Below are 17924 nucleotides of genomic sequence, written 5' to 3'. Positions count from 1 at the left end.
CAGAAAATACACACAACCATATAATAAAAGTTAATTTAAACACTTTTATATAAATGCCTGTTTCAACCTATGACCAACATTTGTACCTGTGCATATACCACTATAGGTAGAAACATTAAGGTACTACTCAGCAATTTGAGGAATTTCTTGTCAGTAACCACAAATTAACGAACTAAAGAAGTGATGCATAGTTAGTTTTTGTTGTTCTCTGTATGCACATACTCACAGTTCAGATAGCTTATAGATCTTACTGAAATAATGACATATTATCAAAAATTTTGTAGCATCAGGCCTGCTTAATTGAAAGCTCACCTTTCTGTGGACTAAAAGAAAGCTGAAGAATTTAAGGGGATAGGACAACAATACATTTAAGGAAGGAAAGGTGGGAATCATGGTGATAGACAAGGACAACAGCACAACAAACTGATTTCTTTGAAAGACTGATGTACTCATCTACTGTATGAAAGAAACAGTTAATAACCCAACAGAACTAAAAGTTTCACAACAGCATAAGAATTTTGGCTAGGTTTCTTGCTACAGGCATTGAGAGCGATATTTGTAGAAAACTGTATTCCATACTGCTGTTTCAAGGTTCAGTCAGAAAGGAGAGGTAGAGAGAAGTAGATAAATTCATTTTACAGACTTTTAAAGACTAAGATAGGTAAATATTAACAACTACATTAAATGTGTCCTGAAGTCAACACTGTAAACTAACTGATCACATCAAGTCCTTCTGAAACAAAACACTAACTGTGTGTGCATTTATTGCCAAGATGTCTATGAAGAGATAAAGATACAGAAAAGGAAGGAAAAGTTCTACTGTCACTGAAAAATTATTTCTATCAATCTGTGCAAATCAGCATGAATTTTAAAATATCCTTAACATACAGGAAAATGCTGCCATCACTACTGTTTTCTTCTAATTCAGTTGTTCATGTAGAAGAATAAAATTCCACCCACTCTTTAAAGTCAGGTCCAACAGTAATGGTAAAAAAGTTAATGTATACTTAGTATAAACAAATATTACATCAGACAAAGTGTTAACCTGAAGGACAAACTGCATTTGCTGTATGACACAGAGGGTTGTATGGGAAGGCATGCAGACAGGTGTGTGCAGTGACATACCCCTTGTGTCTGTAGGGACAGAGGTGTGATACGCCGCTTTTCCCACTCATTTGGGCGTGGTTCAGGTGTGGATTCCATGAAATTGCGCTTGAGCTCACTAATGCTAGCCTGGTGTTTCAGTAAGTCGTCCTGGGTCTTATCCAGGTCCTAGCAACCCGCAACATAAAACAAAGTAGGACAAAACACGACAACAAAAGCAAACTTAACTGGAAAAAAAAAAGAAATAGAAGCAGCCAAACCAAGAAAAGTGCCTTGTGTCTGAAATGGTGATCTCCTTTGTAGTGCCTCAAAATAAAAATGTTTAAGACTATAAGGGACCAAGTTTTACTGGTTTTGTTTTTGTAGTGAAGGTCTTACTCATGCACTGTTTCTTCCATATTTTAAAGCAAAGGAAAATAATGCTGTACATGGTTTTAGCAAAGATCTACTTTCATCCAAAACATGACACTACTAATTATTGAAACAATTTCCAGGAGCTGTTTGTTTTCACCTAAAATTTGTAAGACCAGACGCAAACATTTCAGGGTACTGCACAGCTCTAAGAATCCTTTAACCCAAGGAGCACAAAAATGCATCTTTTTTGATATTACAAGCTCCATGAAAAATACTTACATCTGTGAACACAATACTACAAGGCCAAATATGCAAGCAGCTAACACCTGCTTAGCTTCAGAGAGACAACATCATCATGCCTCTCATGCAGGCTTAAACTTACTGGAAGAATCAGATTTAAAGACTTAAAACCTGTTACCTGCCACTTCTACTTTTAAGAACCTGACAGTAGACAGACAAGTAGGAATAGTTCTTGTGCATGCCAGTACCAAGAAAATTATCTAAATGGCACCTCCATTGACCAGTGCCAAAGGGGACACCACAGTGGGAACTGGATTTTCTCATGACCATTGAGGCCAAACTGCAGCACCTTGGATCAAATAACTACAAGGTATTCTTTTACTTTGTACCAGCTACAGGGCAGAAGTAAAGTTCAAGAGCTATGCCAAAATGTAACTGCTCTAGTAACCAGACAAAAATATATATGCTTAGCTTTCTTATGAATTCATTGTCTTCTAAATACAATGGCTGGGATTTGGTGAGAGAAGCAGATTTCACCCTGCTTTCACATTTGTCCTCCTCCTAGCATTCCAGGTCTCAAGAAAAGCCTATGTTGCTTATGCTCACTAACACAAGAATATTTTTTCAGTAGTATTCTATAGTTATATTCCAGTTTAAGTCTCAGATCCATTTTTAGTAAAGAACTGAAAGACTGAAGATTGAAATGAAATGTTATCAATGCAGACATAATTATTAAGGAAGTTTTGTCAAAAGAATGTAATCAGAAATAATTATGTAGGTAAAGAATCTGGATTTTTTACAAGGATTTTAAATGCTTTTTAGTAGAATGTTCTAAAATCTACCATTTAGGTTAAGATTTTTATTGTCAGTGATTGCAATGCAAAGACACTTCACATTAAATCATGAAAAACCCACACCCCGAACTCCTTAGTTTCTCATTTCTTTTCACTTGCATGTTCAGCCCCAGTAAGGGTTTGGTGCTGCACATCTATTTCCTAACCTTGTGGATAAACCTGCATGCATTTTGAACATTTGAACCTCTCCCCTTCTGGCAACTCTGTAGGTTTGTATTGTCACAGGACCACTTTTCATCCTGGACTAACAAATGAGACTTTAAAATATGTCCCCCTAAAGTTTGTATTTTCTGAGTGAAGTAAAATTTTATGCCAAAGGCATTCTATTATACAACTGAAACTCGTAACAATCCCGCCATTATTTTGAGACCTGTCTTGGCTTGACACAAGGCACATTTCTTGGACTTGATCAAAGCACAGTTATGCAATGCACACTTTCAGTGCTTCAGTAAGTTATACACAAGCAAAGTTTCAATAGTTATCAAAAAGCTGCAAAAAGCCATAAAACATTAGTTGGGTTACTGCAATCCACGCATCTTCTTATTACTGAACAAAACAAATGATTTTTTTAAAAACTGTTTTTGTGACAAAGGGAATTATTTATAGCCCCATCTGGATGAATGAAATAAAGACAGCAGTAGGATTTTTTAAAATACCTTCAGTTACTAGCTAAAGTTATTAACCACAAGTTAAATGATACTAATAATAAGTACAGTGACGGAAAAAATAATTGAGATCAGCAATCTATACCAAAGCTCTTATAATAAAAAAAAAATCTCTACTTCAGTGACAATGCACTACACATGAACATACTGTTCAAAGCTCTTTGCTGTTGCTCATCTGCAATGAAAACCAACCTTCAAGAAGCAAGATTTACTTCATTTGAAAAGGGAAAAAACCCAGCAAATATTTCCAAAGATATCCAAACATTCCCTTTGAATATCTAATCCTTGCATCATTTTTCAATGCTCCTAAAACCAGAACCAGAATCAACTTTCTATACTTCTACTGCTTGCCCCTTACTAACTCTATTTATTCAGCTAATGTATTTGAGGAAGGTTGATTAAACTGGCAAAAGCTGGAAACTCTACTCATCTGAATATGCAAACATTGAGGTACAATGTACAAAAACCCATTTAGAATTATGAATTGCACCCATGTGTCTGATGTATCTAAATAGGGCTATTATTCCCAGTTGCCACCTTGAAAACATTTGTTAGCAAAAATACACAAATTTACATTCAGTGTTCTAGCTGAGGGTTGGTTGTGGGTATTCTGCATTTGTTTGGGTTTTGTTTAAACTCAGAAACTAGAATGGCAACATGCAACATTTCCAAGCCAATTTTCCCCATGCACTTCATGCAGTGTGACCGTAACAGCCTGCAGGTGACCTCCCATCCCATGCAGCCTGGCAGCCCGTGAGAATGGAGAGTATTTTTTGTATTACATACAAACCTCCAACATTAAATTGCTATGTCTGACATAAATATTTTCCCCGTCTACTCTCAAGGAACTGATCTGTGAAATTGAGCCACATAAACAAAAAGAAAACAAAAAGAAAACAAAACATAAAGAACATAAAATGGACCAGCAAATAAAAAAGGACCCTTACAATCAGACAGTTAAATAAAGGAAATAAAATGGTGAGGTGAAAAGGCACTATTCAGACAAAACCCACAGCAAATGTAGGGTGCTAACAAGGCAGGCAGCCACAGCCAGGTTCAATTGTACAAGAGCAACCAAGCACCTTCTGCTGTGCTTCCTCCTCTTCGTATTCCACCTGTGTGAGCGCGTGACAAATTATCAAGAAAAGGAAGTGTTAACACTGGCTTACAGACTAACACAGAGGCTTCATCTCTTTGTAAATGCTGCAAAGCGTGCTGGATTTTACAGACCTTTACTTTTTCGGCCCCAGATGTTGAAATTAAGCGACTTGGGTCTTCTTGCACCTACATTGTTGTAGAATGGCTGAAGTAATTTTTGGCATAAGTGGCATGAAAAATGGAAGTTTCACACTGTGTTCCTTTCTTGCTGCACTTTTTATTGTTTCCCAGGTGAAAATTTAAGAATGAGTAACAAACAAAAATGATATGCATAATTTCTATGATAAGTGACTTTAATTCTCTAACAAACTGATGGGAAAATGGAATCTAATCCAGGAGTTCTTTTGGGAAAAGAGTTAAGGGTTCAAGTCAAACACTTAAACACTGTATTTATGAACTGTCTTAAATTTTAGGAATGTTGTTGTCTTGGGATGAATTATTTGCACACACACACACCCCTTGTTAAGTGAATATATTTATTCTTAAACTGCAATTCATTCTGTGAGCAATTTTCTGTAGCTAACCTTCATATCTTATCTCCAAGTATTCTGAATGCCTTAAGGAACAGCATTCTTTAAAAGGTGAACCACTTCCCAGTTATCTTTCCACAAGTACAAATATCAACTGGTAATCTTGGGAAAAGATGCATTTACAAGTCAACACTGTGCAAATCTATACATTTGAAGATGGATTTACTGCTCATACTGTTGCATTTTGGATTCTGTGTGAATGATATGGTACATATAACATTTTTATTAATTTCTGACTTATCTGGGGTTCTGTTTTCTGTAACTACACTAAAAATTATTGATTGGATTAGGCTATGGAAAATGGAGAAAATCCTAAAGTCGCATTTTTCATTATTTTATACTTAGACTGGTATTATAATGGCATTGTGTCATATTTAGCAAGTCTTTAATATGTACATTTATTTAGCAAACTTTGTTAAATTCAACATTAAACAGATCTGCCTCTATTTTGATTCTATAATAATTGGTTTAGTATTTTCTTTGAGGATCAAAATAGAAGACCTTTTTCTAGTGGCATTGCTGTAACAGGTGCAGCAGACATAAGGAAAGGAGGCAGTTTGTCAGCCACTCCAGATGATCAGAGCAACATACTGGTGTGACTGAGGCTTCTGTACACTTTATAGCAGTGTATTCCAAAGAATGCTCAGATTTCAGTGGCATAGTCTAACATAACCTGCAATCCCAGCTAATGAACGAAATCAGTCTCAACTGCTGCTAGAGATTAATCAAAGCATGTAACAAAAGAAAAGTGCCTTGGACAGACTCAGCTTTGCACACACCCTTGTAGAGCTGAAACATCTGAAATCAAAACACTGATTTTAAAGTATTCACAGTTTTCTGAATTCAGCTTTTAGGAATTTCATTTTTCAGATCTAAACAGAACTTCAGAGATGTGCATTCCAGTCAATGCATGCAGGAGACAGGCATTTTAAAACCAATTGACAGTGCAAACAGAACTTGCAAATAGTACCAAATTACATCTCTGTTGTTACACCGAGCACTTTCAGTATTCAGTTTTATGTGCTCATTAACATTTTGAACTACAATGCAAGTCCAGCTGCAGCTCAGTATCTGTGAAATTCAATGAGATTATGCATGCTGTAGGAAATTAGGCAGAAAAACCATGAGCTATCTATTGAGTAAAAATCCTACAATGGCAATTTTTCACAAAAGAGAAATGCTAAAAAGATACAGATATACACAAGTGCATTTGTGTATTTATATATGTATGTACAGGCATGTACACAGACACACCTCTAAACTAGGAAGTGTGCAAAACTGAGCAAGCCTCTTGAGAACAAGCATAAATGCAATGTGCAAGTGTCAACATTTAAGCAGCAAAATTACACACCTCCTCTTCCTCTGCTTTGTCATTCAGGTCATTGCCATTAGAGCTACTAAAGGAAGTCACCTTAGGCTCCAGGTAGCAGAGGGACAGAGCGAGAGGAAGGGAAAATGTGAGTGAAAAAGGAATAGACTGGAAAGCAGACAGAAGCAGGACAAAGACAAGGAGAAAAGAAGGTATGAAGGAAGGAGAGGTAATAGGAATATAGTGCTGAAGGCCAGGTGGGAGGAAAGAAATGCAAACATCAGGAAGGCTAGGAAAAGTAATATAGCCATCCTCATCAAGCAGCGAACGGACACTAAAAGAAAGGCATCTGAAGAAGCTGAATGAGACGCACAGCTCAGTGCTTTTGTAGTCATTGGCATGGATTCTTCCCTCAACAGCTGGGGAGCCTCGACTAGCTAGGGGTCTCACAGATTCAAAGGTATTAATTGGTGAAGCTGTTCTGGTTTTATAATGATCTGATGTTTGTTCCATGGAATTGCACTCTGAAATGTCTGGAATGGTAAGGAGGGGCTCTTCAAAGGGATCCTCCTCTGAAATATCTGAAAGCATGTCGATCTCAGGGACAGGTGACAAGTTTGTGAGATGGGATGACACAGAATGGATGGGCAGTGGTGATGGGTGTACGTGAGTGAGCTGAAGAAAAAAATTCTGTGCACAGTGGAAAATGAAAGCACAACAAAAATGCAAGTTTGAAGGCACATGAAGAGGGGAAAAAAGAGAAATTATTAGTTAGTGAAAACTTTTACACAGAAGAAGGGATAGCTTTACTAATGCAATAGAAATAAAAATAAAAATCCCGCTGTGTTTTACAAGCATCCAACTTGTTTACTTCTGTGGATTATGAAAGGAACCCATTACAAATGTTTTGTTCTGAGGCTGTAAAGAACTGTGCACTTTTGAACTGTAATAGTCACTTAAAACAGATGGAAGCAGACAGACATTCAGAGCTTTGGCAGAAAGGTCAGAGGACAGTGCAGTACATGAAAGACAAGCTGGCACTTGGGTTTATAACAGTTTTCTCTAAGATTTAAAGAGAAGCAGAAAGGAAAAGAAGCATCTGCACCAGGGGAAAGAGGAAAAGCTGTTCACAGAATAAGCATGTGTAACAAAACTGTACTGAACAGCTTCCTGGAACAACGTCCTGAAATACTGCCTTCCCCTCCACTGCTGTTCTGGTTAAAATACTGAAAGATACACCATTCTGAACACAAGGGGGAATCACCAATTTTAACAAGCCCAAAGGCAAAACATAGTAATTCATTTTATCATTTTTCTCCCATAAAGAAACTGCATTTGCCTTTTTTCTCATCTATTTCAAAATTATTTCAACTTGCCAGCAAACAAAAAAAATAAAATGCAGCTATGGTGTTTGTTCTCTTCCTACACTTGAATGCAGTGGGAACATATGAACTGCACAGACAAACTCAGCAGCTTCACCAAGAATAAAATGGGTAGCTAACTTGCAAAAATGTTTGAGGACAAAATTACTCTTTAAATATTAAACTAAGTTCTGGAGAGTTGCTGAAAAAGAAATGATCTCCAAGAGAGAAAGAGCAGCAGATTTTACCTGGCCCTTTGGGAGGAAACTTTTACTTTAAATCATACAAAATATAAATTAAATTTTTTGACCTATTCCCCCAGTAGCTCAAACAAACAAGACAAGCAAACATTTGCAACAGGAACAGATCACAGTACTCAACTTTTCACAGAAATCTATACCTCAGCATAAGTTTTTAAAGGATTAAATAATTCAGCAATGGCTACTAAAACAAAATTGTTACCTATGGTAATTAAATTCAATCATAATATACCAAACTTTGTAGAGTGTACACAACCATGGTATATTAACATTTTTATTCAAGTCTAAACAAACTAAGAGAGTGAATAAAATATGATTTACCCTTTGAAACATTTTTTTGAGAACTCATGCAAGCTTATTGAACATTTAAATTAGATTTACAGCAATAAAAGATACTCTAGGTCAGTGCCATTTAGAAGTTTGTATTCTCTTTTGCTTACATACACTTACATTAAGTTAAACACACAGAAAGCACTTGACAATTTTCCTTTAATATTTTAATATAGTGTTCTGTATGATACTCAGAACTGATAGACACTAAATAACCTTACATGGATGCACACATTCACATGAATAAATAATTTTGGTGTGAAAGTCAGACATACCTTTCCATCCTGAGTTAATTCTAATTGTGGAGTTTTGAGTGGACTTTCATCTTCTTCTCTGCCACCATCTTTTAACTTGGCCTGACCAGCAGCTTCAAGATCAATGATTTTATCTCCAGCAGCCTGCCCTCCAGTAGCAGAGAAGTCTCTTAGAAGACTTTGGTCTGAAATACCCATGGGAGCTATTATAGAACAAAATAATTTTGGCTAATTTGGATAAGCTGAAACATTTTGGTTTTAAATCTTCTTAGGAAAAGCACTTTATGATTATATCATCAATGATCAATACAGGCTAGTATTGATACATTGTGAGTGATACAGTATTTTTCAGCTTCTTGGCTTGCACTGATATGAACAGCAGTGCAGCCTGTCATAAAACTTGCACTTATTATGTATGGAAAAGACCCTCACTGTATCAGACAAGTATTTATCAACTTCTTGATTAGTCTTGGAAGGTAAATTGAAGGTATTGTTCTTTTGGGTGTATGAATCACCATTAAAAAAGAGAGAGAAATATGAAAAGAGTATTTTGTGGAAATTCACTATTTGAGAGGACTGCTTTAATGCAATCTAGAAATAACTATGCATATAATTGTCACAGTATTTTTCATTGGAACCTTAGCAAAACTGCACCAACAGCTCAGTGAAAGTAAGAACTTTCCTCCCTGTATGCTTGCAGAATTGGAAGGGGGAAGTACTAAGCATGTATACTTGAATGTAGTCAAAGCACAAGAGAGTGAAAGGCCTTAAATTATCTTCCTCTTATTTGACTCAGCATAGCATGGATGGCTCTCTTTTTAAATCCTGATGACTGTCTTAATCAAAATAGTAGTAATCAAAAAGAGAATTCATTAAATGAAGGAGTTTTAATAAATAAAACTTGGATAAAAACTTAATTCATTTAGTAATGTTCTGTAATATCTCCATATGCCTTGGCTTTACAAAGCCTGGGTGCAGAAAGTTGAGAGGGAGAGGTGTTTCTTGGAGTACATTTGAGGAATACCCTCTTTTCAAAAGTCTAAGCTTCACACCAGAGACTCCCTTAAGATGCTAAGCCAAGCCCAGCTAATGGGAAATGTGGCATTTGGGATGTAAGGCTTTTAGGGAGCCTCTATAAGTTCTGCAACCTAATCTTCTGATCCCTTCATGGATGGCAAATAGAGCATTTCTTGGGTATACATTGCTCAGGTTCCACAAGTAAGTTTTGCTAAGTCAGACTAACTTAGGTTGGAAGTAACATCCAGAGGTCAGCTAGTTCAAACCCCTGCTCAGAGAAGGTCAAACTTGTTCAGCCTTTTCTGTTTAGAGATGCTCAGGCCAACCCAGATCTCAAAAGATGCCACAGACCAAACAGTTTTATAAAGAGTTTGTAGTGTGTGCCTAGGCCTTCAAGAAGGCATGAGTAGTGTATACAGATGCTACATACCCAATATAGTGAGCTCCATGTATCCACAGCATTTAGGCAGTGACTGAACTTAAAGTTTAGGTCACCCTAATACTGACAACTACCTAGAGTAGCTTTAGAAATTGAAATTCATAAATCTGTCAAGTGACCTTCTGGCCATCCATAACGTTAACATTTCCAAACGTTGGTCAGGTCAGAGTGACAACACATAATGCAATCACAACACTGAAAAAATGACTCAAATTCCATACCTCCATCAAGGCTCCTGGAAACACGTTTGCTGGAAGTGCGTTCGAAGTATGGAGCTGGTCTGTCTATGAGGTTGCTGGCCTGCCGGGTCTGCGCCTGCGTACGGCCGCTGTAGCGGAACTTGGAACCCAAGGTCAGAAACTTCGCTTTTGGAGGCTGTTCTGGTGATAGAAGTCTGAAAGGGAAATATGAGGAAAGTCAGTTTAAAAGGCTTTATTTTAAGTATTTAATGAGGTAATTTGAAGCTACTTATTGTACTTCAGCTTCCATTCACAGTGTATAATTTGTGCTCTCCAAGAAAGGATTCTACTGTAAGCTCTTCAAAGACCTTTCAAACAATGCATGTTATTTATTGTTTGCAGTTGGAGTGACGCTGATAACCATCACATTTTTCCACAGTATGACTAAGACTCTGGGACTCCTATCTTTTGGTGTTGTCTTGGTTAAATTTCAATTTTTTGTAGACAGCTGAAGCCATTATAGGTCATGTAGAATACCTCTCAGATCTCTCCTTAGAATGCTATTTATAGTAAAAACTATACATTCCACTTCTACTGCCTTTCCTATATTCTGAGGTACCAATACAGCAGCTCTTCCACAAAGTTAGGGAATGGTATCTCAAAGCTCTATAAAAGGGAGTATCAAGTGAAAAAAGATTGAGAAGACTGGAGAGTTGTTACCGAACAGCAACAAGTTTAACAGTTTACATTCAGACTCTAGTTTCTTTACAGTGTCATTGGTAAAATTATATAGGTGATGTTTGCTGGATATAAGGAGTGGGGCGAAGAAGCATATTGTGAAAGGGTGAGAAAGAGGGTTACATGTACTGTTAATGCTGGGTATGTGTGTTTGTACAGTAAGTGCTGGAGCCCTTATCAGATAGCCCAGAATGGGCTACCCAGGGAGCTAGTGCAGTCACTGTCCCTGGAGGTGTTTAAATAAAAGACTGGATGTGGCACTTAGTGCCATGGTTTAGCTGATAAGATGATGTTAGGTCATAGGTTGGACTTGATGATCTCCAAAGTCTTTTCCAACCTGGCTGATTCTGTACCACCATCACATGAGTTTGAAGACAGGTCCTTTCTACATCCTTGAATTTCCTTCAGTATGAGGACTTCAAGTTTATAACCATCTAACCCTATTGCTTGTACTTTGTTTTTGAAATCTGACCATCAGCTGCAACACTGAGGGTCTAGTGCCATCCTTGCTGAGAAGACAAACAGTCATCACTGCGAGAACTCTTTCCAGTCCCCACTTCTCTGGAAAGGCCTTTGAAGTTTTTTTCCTGGATCAATGTAATGCTGTAAATACATGCTCACCCATCATGGCCTACTCTCTGTATAAAACTATTGCAGATTATTGCAGACAAAGCTTCTTGATTTAAGAATTTGCAAAGAATGAGCAGCTTACTGAACATCAACTTCTTTCAAACAGAACCAGCAATTCACATGCCATTTGTACTGAGAGTGGCACAGATGGGCAAGCAAGAGGTCAAACTTGCTGACTTTGTTCTCCTCTTCTGAGCACCTGCACAGAAGTATCTGTGTCAGTGGAATCTGATCCAATATATGTTAAGGCAGTATCCAGTACTGGGTTCTGAAGACTACAACAATCATTCTAAATCTGTTTCAGCAAAACTGAAGAATTTTCAGATACCTAGCAAACAGAATAATGAGATGACCATGCCTGATAACAGGGCCCCACCAAAGACAGCCCCTTTTCTCAGCTGGACAAAAGAGAGAGATAAATGTAACAAGCAGCTTATGGGTGAGATAAGGACAGGGAGACACCAATTGCCCTCATGAGCAAAACAGACTAGACTTGGGAATAAATTAATTCCTTATCAACCAAATCAGAGTAGGAAATGAGAAGTAAATCTAAATCTTAAAAACACCTTTCCCCCTTTTCCCTAAGAGGGGATGTTTACTGGGCACTAGCCAGAAGCATACAGCTCCCCATGTCTAAGATGCATATGCATGCACCTAAATCTTAATTTGTTCCAACATTTATAAAGAAAACAATTCAAGTCTAGTTCTTCTCCCCATTATTTCCAAGAGGGAGAGCATTATGTACTAAGAGGAAGAAGGCTAAAAGGGTTTTTCCAAGGTTCCTTCAGTTCTTGATTTTCCATTCTTGGCAAGGTTGTAGCACTAACAGCCGTTTTTATCTTGCACCCTGCTGAGATAAACTTTTAATCTCTTAATGTGGAAAAAACAAGAGAACTAATTACGTCCTGATTAAGGGCATTTGAAGGGATTTTTGTATTACAGGTTTAATTACATAAATAACTGAAAACTGTGCTTTTACCACTTTAAGACATTCTGAGGAAAAAAATTATGAAAATGTCAAATAAGATATCATAAAGCAGAAATAAAAGCACATTTCTGCAGACACTGGTTAAGATCCAGAGCTGCCAGCTAAGCTTACTCCAAAATTTTTATGTAGATATATGGTTTGACTGCATTTTTTTATGGAGATTGCTGCTCTTTGAAAATGCTACTGGAATCCTCCAAGTTTGAGCTGATAACAAGTGAATACAATGCCCTTTGGTAGTCATTTTCAATACGGTTCATTACAATTTTTAAAAATAACTTCATATACTAGTGAATTTTCTATACATTATAAGAAAACAGATCTTAATGTGATTTTTTGAGATAAACTGAAACATTACATAAGACAACACAAGGAATCTTACCATGTTATATAGGGCATGCTAAGAGATTTGGGAGCTATAAATATGCATCTAAACTGTATACAATTTACTGCAGCATCATACACAAGCTTTACACATGCTCTGGATGAGCTAAAGTCTCTTGGACTGTAGCAATTGCTTTCTGCTTTTTATCTTTGAAGGGAGATAGAGCTGGCTTTATTTTACTGTTTTTAAATCAGGATGAGAGGTTCTGAGGATTTTCTCCCTGATGACATCAGTGGAGTATATAGATTTACAGAACGGTTCAAGTATTTGTTACATAATTCTTGTTATAATGTCATTCCTGGTTAGGAAAAGCCACTTCTGATTGGAATAAAATCCAATTATTTTTATTATGTCAGTATTTCTTTAGTAAGGTTATTTCATAGCTATTAATGCTTCTGAAAGCTTTCAGACTTGCAAATGGTAGTTGTCAGCTTAGGATTTTTGACTTTCAGAAGATTTGCTTTTTCCTTATTCAGATCTATTTTATTACTATAAAACTAGAAAATACATCTTACCAACAAAACAAATCACTGCATGAGTTATTTGAAAAGTATTAATAAGCTTTTCACTGTGGACAGAACTGCATGCTATTTGTGGTAATAGACATCACCAGCCATAGCAGACTTCAAATTTTCAATAAGGATTGAATGCTGGACTGTGTTAATAAATTAATTCTATCAACATGAAAAAAAAAATCTCTGATCAAGATTTAAAAAATAAGTGCTTCTGAATTAAGCATTTGGACTGATTTATGCTGAGATTTGGCAATTTCAGCATAAGTTCTACCTTTGCATTCAAGAACATGCTACAATCAATGAAAATCTGAATACTGAAAACCATCCAATGAGATAGTTCCAGTAATCATCTGCTTAGGCTTCCTGGTCCCCAAGTTCTCTGAAGTTCTGTCTAGCAATTAGTCAGCAACAGGATTGCATCTACTTTAAAACACAACCATTTTTTTTTAAAAAACAAACAGGCTGCTGAAGGAGAAAGCTCACCATTACATACCCTAGGTACTGTGCTTTGAAGAAAAAACTCAGATTCAATGCCTATCCAGTTCATAGGAGATTCAGCCTAAATCTGTGACTCCTAGGCTCCAGGGGACATATGTACACACTCATGGAATGTGTGTTATAAAAATCAAACAACGTCAAAATCCTTTTCAGTGAAGGAAGTAGACGAGGAACAACTCTTGGCCTCTTGTTAAGGCGCTCATTTACAAATAGATCATAGTTTCAATGACCAATTCAGAATTCTGTGTTCCTCAGTTGCTGGAGAAAAAATGCATAGGATGTTATGGATTATTACATAAACAAATAGTCTGTTTAAAGTGATTTTGTTTTTTGAAGAATGACTGTGAACTCAACCTAGTTCATAAATAAGGAAAAGTTCAGCTAGAAGCATTTACACTCAGCAGAATGTTGAAATTAATTGAATGAAGATTACTGTCAAGCCCTAGGAGCTTCTGTGATGATGTATAAGGGCTTTTTAGATGGTCATTCTGAAAAGTCAGTCTCTCGGGAAATTTTCACACAAATCACAGAATGTATCAGATTGGAAGGGACCACTGAGGGTCATCTGGTCCAACCTCCCTGCTCAAGCAGGGTGATTCCAGAGCACATGGCACAGGACTGAGGCCAGACAGTTCTTGCATACCTCCAGTGCTCCATGACTACTTGTTTAGTTCCATCCTCTTAGCACTCAAAGTTTTGATAAAGCAGTTAATTGTACTTGAGACTTCAGGAATTGGTAATTTGGGGTCAATTATTGTCAGGGTATCTTCTATCTAAAAGGTGATACTGCAAGGGGCAAAGAAGGGGGAAATCTTTACTTTTCTCCACCCTTTAAAAGAAAGATATAAGTGTACCTTGCAAAGTGGGGGAAGGATAGAATTATCACTTACCTGAAGAAAGTATGGTGCTCCACACAAACCTTCCATAACCTTTTAGCAGCCCGATGGTTTGGCAGTTTGAACCCAATAGTGCTCTCAAACTGTTCCACCTGGAAAGAATCCACAAATAAATGAATCCGTTTCCTTAAGCTGGCTATTAATTAAGAGGTAGAGTTCAGATCGTTCCATTACTGTATCAAGCTGTAATACTCCTGCCATAAGACTTCATAAGATTTTTTAAATTTTTTTTTTAAAATATCAGAATTTCCAGCCTTTTAAAAGAATTATACTTAAATAAAATAGATCTTCTTGGTTTGCCTTTGCTAATCAAGACAGGTGTTTAATACAATCATTAGAATCTGAAGAGGAAAAAACACTCATAAGTTCTGTTTGAATATATCATAAGATTATAAGGACAGCTGTGGAAAAAATGAGGATATTTTCTTGTTGCTGGACAGAAATGAACTCACAAAAGAAACAAGACTGAAAGGTGCTACTTACTTCTGCTGGCCTGACTTTGATGTAGAAATTACTTCGCTTGTAGGAAATCTTCAGAATTTTTGGCCAAGCAAAGCGGTTGATCCGGAGTCTGTCTTTGTAAATCAGCAGGCCATTAGCACACACACCCAGCATGATATCCACACCTTCAGAATCCTACCAGGTATGAGACAATTTCATAAAAATCACTTCAATAACACTCCAAACAAGTAATTATTGCTGACATACCTTGAGGGAATATTGTAACTGGGACATGTTTCATATTCAAACCTGACTCTGACAATGAGATTCTAAAAGTAGAAATAGCCAAGTACATTAATTTTATAGGAAAGACTTTGGACTCTAAGTAATGGTTTTGGCATTCATATGCTACAGTTCTGGGAAATTCTTCAATATTCTGGTAATAGGGACTAAGTTAACAACTGAAAAGCAGGAAAGGTATAGCCACTGTGTGTGCTAGCAATAATTTCAATAAATATTAAAAGAAGAAAAATGAAAACCAGGCCTGTCCCACTTAAAGCAGTCAGTGGAAGTCTGAACAAGCTGGTGATCAAGATGATCTTTTACAGTAATGTATTATTCCAGCAAAGATAGAGGAGGTAATGAACAGGTTTCTGAGCATTCTCTTTCACTGACAGCATTTAATGCAAGTTTTACAGGCCACAAAACAAATCACTTACTGATACACTACACCATACAGCAGAATCTCATGTCCTCTCCAACAACTGACCAACTACATCAAATGCCAACACAGTCATCATAGAGTTGCTTCACTGGCAGAACTAACAAAAAATTTAACCATGTTTCTCCAGTACTTAAAATTCTTGGTTTTCTTTTTTAAATGCAAGACTGATACGCTTACAATACCTTAAATTTCCTAATGATTTGAGATTCTGGATTTATGAGAGGGAGTGAGAGGAGGTTATTCGTTTGTCTTCTGAGGTTTTAACAAAAAAAAAAATTCCCACTTGAAACAAAAATGTGATTTGACCTACCCCTGGAAGTGGAAAAAGCACCAAAATCCTCCCCCATGACCTTCCACCATATTTTTTTTTAACTCTCAAGATACTATGAAAATAATTACATTTTCTTTTACACAGGCTTTACTATATTGGCCCTACATCTCCTTGGCATAGAAAATATGACATTCTAAATGTCTTTATTTGCTCTTAGGAGTAAAATGTTATTTCCAAGCTGCACATATTTATGCACTAAATAAACTTATATATAAATTCTACTGATGTTAGAGTTGTAAATTGAGTAATTATTATAACCAAAAGATAAAGGCCTACAGCCAATAATTAAGCATATGACTTTAAAAAAATAATCTATATATATAGTATTTTCTTTAATATTTAGCATGTTTATCCTAAAACAAAACCAAACAAACCCAATCCCCAATACCTTGGCATGATGTAAATCCACTCCATACATGGAAAGTCTCTTAGCATTTTCTAGGAACTGGGAATCCGCCTGTGCTGGAGTCAAGCCCCTAAAACCATTGAACAAGCTGTGAGTTTACTGGCAAAAAACCGAATGTCAAAAGTGAGTGGAATCCTGGAATTCAGACTGATAGAAAAACCTCAGTTTATAAGGCATCAAGAGCATTTTTGCTCTACAGGAAAAGTGTCCTTTCATAGCATATTATTTTACTTGAGTACAGATTTCCACCTTCACTCATTCCAACAGATGTATACTGCTCAAACAAATTCATATGAAAATACTTTCCAAAAGTTCTCTACCAAGACCTTAGTGCAACTACTATTTTCAAACTCAACTTTCTAAATACACCGAAGAGTTTTTAGTTACATAAGAAACTATTTCCAAAGTAACAATAAGTTTACCTCAGCAGATAAACACATACTCTTAGGAGAATTGACATAAATGTGACAAAGCATGATGACTTCTTTTAAACCCACTGTACCTGACATACCTGTGTGTTTTGTGTAGCTCAGCCACTTTCTCTTCCATTTCTTGAGTCTGATTGGGTGCAAACTGGAATTCACTGATATAATCACTGCTGTGCTCCCCTGGGTCATGATCACCCAGCTCAGCCTGCAGGGTATATGAACCAAGGAGGGCGTGAGTCACAAAAGAACATGGCAGTCGGCCAGATACAATATCCTGGCGAAGCTGTAGGCACAAGAAATACCTGCAAGACAAAGGAGAAAAAAACAACCCAAGAGAAAGAAGAACAAAGAAAGGGTTACCTATGGCAGATAATGAGAAATATGGCAGAATTCATCAAGGTGCATGTAAGGTAAGTGTGTTTTAAAGTAGATGAATGCATTAATAATGACCTTATATTATTTGAGTAGTATTACCACACAGAAAATTTCACTTGATTTTTAAGGGTCAATATTGCTTTCATAAAAAAATGTGAAAAGCAGGAAAAATTCTGATTTCCAATATAAATTAATAAAAAGCTAACTAGTTTTAAACAAAAGTTGACTTAGGAACTGTTTAGTTCACATTGTAGCCTGTAGGTATCTATGGTTTAAAAATATAAGCTATGCATTTCTTTGGCATTTTCCTTTGGCTTTGAAACTCCAACTTTTATATCCCTTGCAGTTCACAAGCTAATCGTGTCATGTAATACAGAAAAGAAATCTAGTTTAGTACTGAAACCATAATTAGCTTTCTTAAACCAAGTAGTATTACAATTCAATATTTCAGGTACTGTATACAGCATTCCACCAAATTTAACAAGTTAAACATCAGCAGACATGCCCACCTTAGCAGA

General features: G+C 36.6%; 1 protein-coding gene across 16 annotated transcripts in view; it reads right to left on the bottom strand.

The window, feature by feature from the left end:
• Positions 1-17924, bottom strand: part of EPB41L2 (erythrocyte membrane protein band 4.1 like 2) — a 108963-nt gene that overhangs the window by 17508 nt on the left and 73531 nt on the right. For 8 of the 16 annotated variants that reach the window (XM_066547007.1, XM_066547013.1, XM_066547010.1 and 5 more), the window contains exons 8-16: positions 17115-17333; positions 16586-16673; positions 15185-15337; positions 14696-14793; positions 10097-10269; positions 8441-8622; positions 6257-6904; positions 4300-4332; positions 1126-1272 (exon numbers count right to left, since the gene is read on the bottom strand). In XM_066547007.1, the coding sequence (XP_066403104.1) occupies positions 1126-1272; positions 4300-4332; positions 6257-6904; positions 8441-8622; positions 10097-10269; positions 14696-14793; positions 15185-15337; positions 16586-16673; positions 17115-17333 (1741 nt within the window). Of the gene's footprint in view, positions 1-1125; positions 1273-4007; positions 4071-4299; positions 4333-6256; positions 6905-8440; positions 8623-10096; positions 10270-14695; positions 14794-15184; positions 15338-16585; positions 16674-17114; positions 17334-17924 lie in introns of all 16 variants that reach the window. The other 8 variants (XM_066547019.1, XM_066547021.1, XM_066547022.1 and 5 more) reach the window with 3 other exon arrangements.

The sequence above is a fragment of the Molothrus aeneus genome, chromosome 3 (assembly GCF_037042795.1).
Source record: "Molothrus aeneus isolate 106 chromosome 3, BPBGC_Maene_1.0, whole genome shotgun sequence".
NCBI lineage: Eukaryota > Metazoa > Chordata > Aves > Passeriformes > Icteridae > Molothrus > Molothrus aeneus.
This window is presented reverse-complemented; position numbering and strand designations above follow the sequence as displayed.